The sequence below is a fragment of the Quercus lobata genome, chromosome 11 (assembly GCF_001633185.2).
Source record: "Quercus lobata isolate SW786 chromosome 11, ValleyOak3.0 Primary Assembly, whole genome shotgun sequence".
Classification (NCBI taxonomy): domain Eukaryota; kingdom Viridiplantae; phylum Streptophyta; class Magnoliopsida; order Fagales; family Fagaceae; genus Quercus; species Quercus lobata.
In genome coordinates, this window is record NC_044914.1 from 34,616,089 (window position 1) to 34,626,223 (window position 10,135).

Below are 10,135 nucleotides of genomic sequence, written 5' to 3' on the forward strand. Positions count from 1 at the left end.
TATATATTACTACTATGTGGCTGAATTTCCCGTGACATCAGTTTTATGTTTTTTTTTTTTTTTTTTTTTTTTTTTTAAATTTGTTTTTATTTATATTTAAAAATTGTGTTGACATGGAAAATTGTTTTTTTTTTTTAAATTTGTTTTTATATTATATTTAAAAATTGTACTGACATGAAAAATTGTGGAAGCTTCAAAAGCTTCGATTTTATATATATATATATATATATATATAGATAAGAGGTATAGTCAAAATGAGAGGTGTTATATCTACAATATTTTTACAACAAATCATATATGATAAATAGTTATTGTTCTAATTTGAATCCATAACTTAAACATATTAAAATTTTGAAACATTGGGAGAAAAAAAAAATCAAAATTACTCAAAATTAATAGGGTATTTGGTATATGTTTTCTAATAACAATTTTTAGTTTTTAAATAATATTACACATATTTACACACACTTTTTCATCTACACATATTTCTATACATATTTTTAAACAATAATTTTCAGTTTTTATGTGTTGGTACCAAACACTAAAATTACAATCTTGTGCATTATCAATTTGTACATGCATCTGTTTCTTTCCGTGCATTTATACTTCTATAAATAGATCCTAAAACCTTGGTCGAAAGACTCCAAACCGAAAAAGAAAAGAGATTGTGAGTGAGACTGAGAGTAGTGTATTTTATGTGTGGTAAGAGTAGCTTGCACAAATGGGAGTGAAGAAGGTATTATTGATCTTAGCTTTTCTGGGGTTCTTGTATCTGGATGGACTGCCGCTTTGCACGGCCTCAGTAGTCCATAATTACACCTACGTAGTAAGTGTCACTTACCACCTACTATGGTACGCATAAAAAAAGAAACTTATCCAAACATATCTTAGACAAGATCCAATTTTCCCTTCTATCATAAAAGCAGATGCTTTTGAAAAACATGCGGTGACCAGTGTAAAGGGAAAGAGAAGCACACTAGTTTCATTTATGTTGAAATATGTTGTTTAAGTTACTCAATATATATATATATATATATATATGTTCAAATTTGAAAGTTTGTGTTTCTCATATCAATGTCCATTTCTGGTTGCAGCTGAAGGAGACGAATTTTACCAGGCTATGTAGCACCAAGAGCATGCTGACTGTAGATGGTCAATTCCCAGGGCCAGTCCTTCGTGTTCAAAAAGGTGACACAGCATTTGTCACTGTTCAAAATAACGGAAAGTATGGCGTGACTATTCACTGGTAAATGATCAATCTCTCTCTCTCTCTCTCATGGTTGACTACTGTGTCAATTCACTCACAGTATGTCTTATTTACCTCTGCGTGTTATAAGCATGATGTCGCATAATATCATCTCTTTATTAGAACTTTTAGTTTACATTTTACCATATGCATAATTTCAAGATGGTGGCTAAAAGTGGACAAATATCATAACTCTAATGGATCTGGTACACAGGATCTTTGCCCTAATTTCATGGGTTGCTTTGTCCAATAAATCAAAAGGTTTTAATTAGTTTTAGAGTTTAGATTAATATAATTCGGTATTGTTTGTAACTTTAAAGTTTAAAAACTATATTTAAACAATGGTAAAATATAATTAACACCGTTGAAGCTTAGGCTAATGCCAATTAAGTTTAAAACTTTACAAAATTGACCAACTTATTCCATAACTACTGTAAAAAAAAGGAGAAAAATGAGTAACAAACCTAAAGGTTTAGGAACCAAGTTAGTTAGTTTTTAAAAAAATTTAAATCTAGCTGGCATTAGACCAAATCTTTGGTTGTAAACTATATTTTACCCTAAAAAGAAAAAAAGTATTAAAAATAGTGAGCTGGGAAAATGTGATTTTAAAAAATAACATTTTAAAGGTAAACAAAAAGTTAAAATACATTCATTTTATAAAAATTTAAACGTATAAAAAATAGTGAATAACCTCATGCATGATGTCCAAAATGAAATTGGGCTAGAGTCTAAGGCCTAATTTGGTTCACTATTCACTTATATCTCAATTCTCATCACTCAATCCTCTATCTCATATCTCATATTCTAATTCTCAATTTTCTATTAAAAGCACTCACAGTAGTGGAGCTGAATGGCTATATAGCTAATTTAGTTCTACCAAAACACAAAAAACCATCATCCAGTAATGGAGCTATATCTATTTTTTTTTACCTTCATTGCTACAGTGGCTGAGAGCTAAAAAATATATATAAATATATATATATATATATATATTTTATTAAATTTCTCTCTCCTCTTTTGTTTAAAAAATATTTTCTCTTTCTTTCTTTTCCTCTCTCTGGCTTCTCTTCTTTCATCCATTTTCCTCCTCATTTTTTTTCTCTCCCTCATCTACTCTCTACTTCGCTGATCTGCTTCACCGCTACCAGCCCACCCCCACGCTGCGGACCCATGCCACCGGCATGCTGCAGAACCACGCTACCGATCCACGCCGCCAACCCATTGGGCCTTTACTTGGTTGCCATTTTTTTTTTCCTACTGTGGGTTGTGGTGTGGTGGTGGTTGTGGTTGTGTGGGTAAATCGACGTCAATGGGTGGCTAGGTTCTTCGGCATCAGTGGATATATTACCTAGTGAGGAATAGAGTAGATCAGCGTCGGTGGTTATGGTTGTGTGGGTAGATCAGCGTCGGTGGATGATTGGACTGTGGGTGGGTTTGTGAGTAGATCGGTGTGTTCGTGATGGTGGCTTGGGTGGGTTTCGTAGTGGTAGGTGTGAGTGTTGCCTGGTGGGTCTGGTGGGTGTAGGCTTGGTTGATTTTTTTTTTCTTAGTCGTTGTGGTGGTGGTGGTTGTGGTTGTGGTTATGTGTGTGGTTGTGGTTATGTGTGTGGTTATTGTGATGGTTGTATGTAGTAAATATATTATTTTATTATAATAAAATAAATTATTTTATTATAATAAATATATTATTTTATTGTGATATTTACATTATTTTATTATATTAAAAGTTAAAATAAATTCACTACTACAATATATATAATTAAAATAGATAAAATAATTTTTAATGAAGATAAATAACTAAATTTTTAATTCAACTGTGATGCTCCAGTCAGATCCCATTGTAGCTGGCATCAAAACTTGGCTTAAGTTTTTAGATAAAAAGGCAACCTTATCTCAAAACTGTGGAGCCCACTGGTCTTAGGAACCCGTGTGTAAGTAAGAAAAAAAGACCCAGGCATTGAAGAAAGAGAAAGAAAGATAAAATAAATAAAAGAAATAAAGAAAGAGAGTTGTTGGGTGGAGTGTGATTGAGACTAGACATTGAAGCGGTCCCACATAGATGCAAAGAATTACAATGATACCACCGTAGCACATTTCTCATCACTTAAAAACAACTTAAACTTGTTTTCAATTTTCATTGTTCTAAGAGTTCCCTCGGATACAATTTATTTTTGTTAAAATTGAAAATATTGTAATAAAATAATTTTTAAATGTGTGAATAATATCGTAAGACCCATTTTTAATAATTTTAAGTGTGTAAATAGTGATAAATAGTGAGTAAACAGTAATTCTTGTCTCCTAACAAAGCTGAAACTCATGAGGAAATTTTTTTAAAAAAAAGAGAAAAACGCAGAACACAAAACGCAGACGCAATAATTCCTATCCAAACCACACCTAACTCAATTTTTTGAGATTTGAGTTATGAAAATTAAAAAAAAAAAAAAAAAATTTAACCAAACAAGTAAGTCAGGTGTGGGACCTATGAAAAGTAAATAATGAGTGATAAAAATTGAGTGATGAGTGATAAAAATTGAAACTATAGTAACTAACACTTGAGATCCTACTGCTTTATCCGTTAATCTTTAAAGAATTTATTGAATGATACAATTATATGGAATAAAACTTATAAAGCTGATGAACACTTCTTTTTTATTTTTAAAACAGGCACGGAGTTAAGCAACCAAGAAATCCATGGTCAGATGGTCCTGAAAATATTACCCAGTGTCCAATTAAACCAGGAAAAAAATTCACTTATGAGGTTGTATTTTCTAATGAAGAAGGAACGCTTTGGTGGCATGCCCATAGTGACTGGTCGCGTGCAACAGTTCATGGCGCAATTGTTATCTCTCCTAAAAATGGAACCTCTTATCCATTTCCAAAGCCCTATGCTGAAGAAGTAATTATATTGGGTATAATTTAGTAATGGCTAGTGGCCATAACTTATTTTCAGAGAGGATATAATGGCATATATATACCATATAACTGGGAGGATTGCAAAAGATTAACTGGAAATTAAATGTATGCTAAGTTTGTACTTATACATCTAAATCTTCCTTTTTATACATTGCAGCGGAATGGTATAAGGGAGATGTGAAGGAAATAATCGATGAAGCTACAGCAACCGGTGCTGATCCAAATGTATCAGATGCCTTCACTCTTAATGGCCAACCAGGATATCCAAACAATTGCTCTATTGGTATGAATTTCTTTCCAAATATATCATGGGGAAAAAAAATTTCTAAAAAATAAAAATTGTTTTATAAAAGAGCTTTGATTTTTTCGCATCCAATTGTATCCACATTAGTGCGTTCGAGAACAACTTATTTGCGGTAGTTATTTGCATAGTGTATTTAGTTTTTGGTAACTTTTATATTAAATGTATGACAAAAAACTAAAACTTAGATAATTTGCAAAAGAAACTGAGATTAAAAAAGAAAAAGAAGAAGTAGGGGCCAATCGCACACTCGCTCCATGTCCATACTCAAAAAACAAAAAAATGTATAAAATATGGTTTACTAGCATGAAAGTGTAAACATTGTGTGAAATACTTTACATCCGGGTGTTAGCAACAATAATTTCTCTTATAAAAAAAAATGCTCTTGTAAATGATTTTTCTTCCCTTATTTGGGGGGAAAGCAAAAACAATACTTACCACTGATAGTTGGAAAACGTTGGATATGGTTTTAAGAGTTGTGTTCAAATTACATTATTCAAAATATTTTATTGGATATCAATTTTGACAAAGCTATTGTTGAATTACATTTTTTTTTCTTATACCTTACATATTTGCTAAAATTTTAAAGAAATGGAAATCACAAACTATGTCATATATCAAATATTTTAATATTAAGATTTTTATATTTTAAAATTAAGTGTAAAAGATAGTTTCCTTAATCAAATAGTCAATAAAATTTGATTTATATGAAATTTGATATGCAATGTGTTAAGAATATTGGGATGGGAATATATAATGTCAAGGTCGGATTTTCAAAATTTTATTCCAATAAAAAGTTATTATGTTGTCTAACATTACTTAAAGTTATATCGGTTATAACTCCATCTTAACCCCTTCTTTAATTAAACTACAATTAATTGATCATATTTTCATGCTTCAGCAACAACATATCGTCTACGAGTTATTCAAGGAAAGACCTATCTTCTCCGCCTCATCCACGCCGGCATGAATGAAGAAATGTTCTTCGCCATTGCACATCACAAGCTCACAGTTGTTGCACAAGATGCTTCATACTTAAAACCCATAAACACTAGCTACGTCATGATATCTCCAGGACAAACAATGGACATTTTGGTCACAGCAAACCAGTCTCCAAGCCATTATTACATAGCTGCTCGTCCTTTCTTTGACTCTAATGCTCCATACGACAATTCCACCACTACAGCAATTCTCCAGTACGTAGGCAATTATACTCCTCCATCCTCTCCTTCCTTTCCAACCCTTCCTAAAATTACTTCCAAGTCTGCTGCTGACAACTTCACAACTCGCTTAAGAGCTTTGGCGAGCAAAGATCACCCAATTAGTGTCCCAACTGGAGTTGATGAACGGATATTTATCACAGTTTCTGTAAATCAGTTAACTTGTGATAAAGCTGTGTGTGGGGGTCCAAATAATTCCATTTTAGCAGCTAGCTTAAACAACATAAGCTTTTCGACCCCAAAAATTGATATACTACAAGCATACTACAGGTTAGTACTGCCATACTTATGTTGTTAGTATTAATTTGTGCGTAAAACTTAAAAGACAGTATATATCTTAGGTGTAGTATCTGTATATTAGATTTTTAAAATGAATTGTCTTTGGAAATGATTACATTGTTTGTTTTTAATGATCAATGCAACTAGAGATTTGAATTTAATTGAAGAACTTAATATAATGTACATAAGTTTTCCCCTTAATTTGGTGGTTGTGCTTATAACTAGAAACAATGTTTACAAAAAATTTAGGCATATAATATTCTTTTAAAGAAAAATTCACAATTATTAATATTGTCTAATGTGATTGATACATAATATATAAAAATAAATAAAAATAAAATAAAAAAATGTGTCAATGGTGAAAGTAATTATGTAAACAGTTATGAAAAATGTTCAAATATTGCTCCAATTTTATTGTATCTTCAAAATCATTTTACAGGAATCTGTCCAACGTTTATGAAAGTAATTTCCCAAATAGGCCACCTTTTCTTTTTAACTTCACGGGAGATTCAAACGATAACTTACTACTCCCAAGCACAGGAACAAAGGCAAAGATCATAGAGTATGGTAAAAGGGTGGAGATAGTGTTCCAAGGAACTAGTATTGGGAATCCAGAGAATCATCCTATGCATTTGCATGGTTTTAGCTTCTATTTGCTTGGGACAGGTTATGGGAATTTCAACAAAACCACTTCCCCCAAGACTTATAACTTGATTGATCCACCAGAAGTCAATACCTTTGGAGTTCCTAAGAGTGGATGGGCTACTATTAGATTTGTTGCTAATAATCCCGGTACTCTCTCTCTCTCTCTCTCTCTCATATTAGTCACGATGAATGATAAATGTATATGCATATGATGATAATACATCAATGCGCTTATGACCATATCATTTTTGAAAATTTTTTCCACAACATGATAAAGTGGTTGACTGTGAGTAATTAGATAATTGCATCCACGTAAATTTACTCATTTTTTTATCCATTAATCACAATCAATCACTTTAGAATTGTGATAGCTTTATTGTGGCACAAAACCCGTGTCCCTAAATTTTCTCTTGTTACTGACATTTATAATATTCTTCAGGTGTATGGTATATGCATTGTCATTTGGAAAGGCATGCAAGCTGGGGTATGGACACTGTCATCATAGTGAAGAATGGGACCACCAGCGCAACAAGCATTCGGCCACCCCCGGCTAATTTGCCTACTTGTTCCTAATGCGAGAAAATTTACTGTTTTAATGTCAGGACTTAAACAGTAGAACCTGATTTCAATGAGGTCTTTCAAGAATTATAGTAAGTAAAATTATGCAATGTTAGGATGTGTCATTTAAATCCTATTGTATGATGTTATATATGACATTATGTTGTGATTAATAAATTTGTTTTGTTATTATCTAAAATAATGGTAGTATGAATATTTGAACATTATCATATTGTTCATAAGATGCATAGTATGAGATTTATGTGATTTAGTCACATAAAATATAAATCACAAGTTCTTTGTAAATTCAGAATTTTAGTTCGTAATCGATGATGAAATTTGACATTTCATCTGCAAAGATTATAATATATTAACTAAGATGATTTGTCTTGATCATGGAAGTGGAGACTTCTAGTTGATATGTTGATATGTTTTAAGTGTTAAGACATATTGAACTGGACTGCTGTGAGAATTATTATTCTACTAACGACTATCAAATGAATAATAAATCTCATGACTTCTATTTACATCAACTCTTAATCCTGAGAGAATAATGAACCTGATTATGAAGTGTAGGTTGCTTTAATATATCATGAATGAGATCTAAAGTCACGATCAAAATATCAGTATGTTGGACAACCACATTTAGTGTTGAAGGAACATATATTCTTAAGATGAAATTCATAATTTTTTAACAGAGATATAAAATATTCCAATAAGATAAGTTTAATGGATTTGGTTATTCAGAGTGTTAGGCCTAACCATTTTAGTAAGGAGTTACTAAAGTATAAATTTATGAAATTGGATTTCATAAATATATGATAAATAACTTAAAGGATTAAACTGAGTACTCGAGGATTAAAATGTAGTAATCTGCAAAGCGGCAGTTAACATTTATGACTTTGTATTACTACAAATATTTTAATGAATGAGTTGAATGTATGATAAAATCCTGGATATAATTTATTAATAAGGCATAGAGTGCATTTAAATTTATATAGTGGTATTAAATATAATTAATAGTAATTTTGAGTTTATCAAGAGTTGGTAGAAAGACCTAAAACCCATTAGAACTAGTGTCTTAGTTGTCCCTTTTGGTCCCACTCCAAGCCACATACTAAAACTCAATTAGAATAACTCAAAAGGCTAACCTAATTAGATAATCAATTATATTTAAAGAGAGGAACACACAAAATTTTATTATTAGAATGAAATGGTGTGTATGTGAGTGTAAGCCACTCTTTTATTCTCCCTTGAACACATATATATAAACTGATTGAGAGACCACACTTCTTGGGCATAAGTGGAATTGGAGTAAAGATTAAAAATGTTCCCAAGTACTTCTAATCTTTGTTTTTGAATTTCATTGTACCAAGACATGCTCTCTTATTCTTAAATTTTGAAATTTACAGACTATATGTTGTCAATTGCGAATGAAGTAAATCCATTAAGTTTCTGCTGCTTATGTTTTGTATGCGATACAAACCATGTTTTTCCAACATGCATTTAAGATGGTTTGAACAGTACTTCTAGAAAAATATTGGGAAACCTTGTACAATTGTACCAAAATCTATCTTCTTGATATATTTACTTATATTAATATAAAATTTCGATAACATATTTTGTCTAACTTCGATATTAGTGTCAAAATACCAATATGGATACTAAAATGTCAAAATTTGCATTTTTAGCCTAGAAAAATAAGGAATTACTTTGTAGAAAGGAAATTTTTTTGACCAATCACATATTACAATGTTTTACCATCAAGTCCACGTAATACATTCAAAGCGGCCAATTACAAGATGCCACATGGTGCTTAGTGGGTTTCATTGTCACTATTCAAAGACCAATGGAAATAGTCCAAGTGTCATTTAATAGAAATTATAAACAATATCTAAAAGCCAATCACACTTCGACATGTGTTGATATTTAATTGAAAATGATATGAGTAGTTTAATTAAATATTGTCATGTATTATTTTAAATAAAGACACTTTTACTAATCAAATAATGTCATATGTTCCTTAGAGAACAGGACATAAAAGTCCATCCATTTAAATTATGATGTGTGTCAACAGTTAGAGTTAATCATGTGTCATCACACCACCCCAAGACTCCTATAAATAGAGGTTTTCTTGAGTCACGTGGAAACATATTCAGAAGTCTCGAAACTTTGCTGGAATCAAACTCCAAAATCTCCAAGAACTTCAACATTTGAATACGAAGAGCATTTAAAGAGAAATCATTCAAATAATTTTTTAAGATCTCAAAGTTCACTTGAATCAAGCTTAAAGCCTTTGGAAACTCCAAGATACTACAAAATAGTGAAACTCTACAGATTCAAGCCTCTAAAGTCCCAAAATACTTCCACCACAAATCTACAAATATGATGAACATTCATCCAAATCATCATTCCAAGTTTCAAAGTTTTATTCAAATCAAGTTTCAAAACCTCTAGAAACTTCCAAGACTTTGATCCATCAAAAATTCATCAGATTCAAGCTTTAAAACCCCAAAGAACTTTCACCATAAATCTTTGAAAAAAAAAAAAAAAGAACATTGGAAGAACACACAAAGAATGCGAAAAACAAGAAGCAAGAGAAGTCTTTAACAAGCACATAACTAGAGATTGGGGGGGATTTAGAATGAGATTGTGGGTTTTGTTGGTGGTATTGCTGTTGTTGATCTTCTTGGGACTAAGATTAATGTTTTTTTTTTTTTTAATTATGATTTTTCCTTCAAAATTAAGATATTATCATTATTATTTTACGTTTTTAGACCCCTTAAAATACAAGAAGTTTAACCTAGTTATTTAGCCAAGTGATTACTTAGATAAATTATTCAAATCTAGGTTAACACATTCAAATCATATCATGTAAATAATGTAGAAAAGTAAATAACACAACGATATGATAATCCAGGGAAACCAAACTGGTAAAACACCTACGGTGGATTTAACCTAGCTATCCTCAAG

The 10,135-nt window shown here is 31.2% G+C and overlaps 1 protein-coding gene across 2 annotated transcripts; it reads left to right on the forward strand.

The window, feature by feature from the left end:
- Positions 1-661: 661 nt before the first annotated feature.
- On the forward strand, positions 662-7,304 carry LOC115966228 (putative laccase-9). Of its 2 annotated transcripts, none has more exons than XM_031085475.1 (7): positions 662-826; positions 1,095-1,246; positions 3,911-4,155; positions 4,317-4,442; positions 5,362-5,950; positions 6,399-6,751; positions 7,044-7,302. In XM_031085475.1, exons 1-7 carry the CDS (start codon positions 722-724, stop codon positions 7,175-7,177), a joined length of 1,704 nt encoding a protein of 567 aa, XP_030941335.1. In that variant the 5' UTR covers positions 662-721; the 3' UTR covers positions 7,178-7,302. The 2 variants fall into 2 exon arrangements, with proteins under 2 accessions (XP_030941335.1, XP_030941336.1); XM_031085476.1 differs by having other exon boundaries at positions 772-852; positions 7,044-7,304.
- Positions 7,305-10,135: the final 2,831 nt, after the last annotated feature.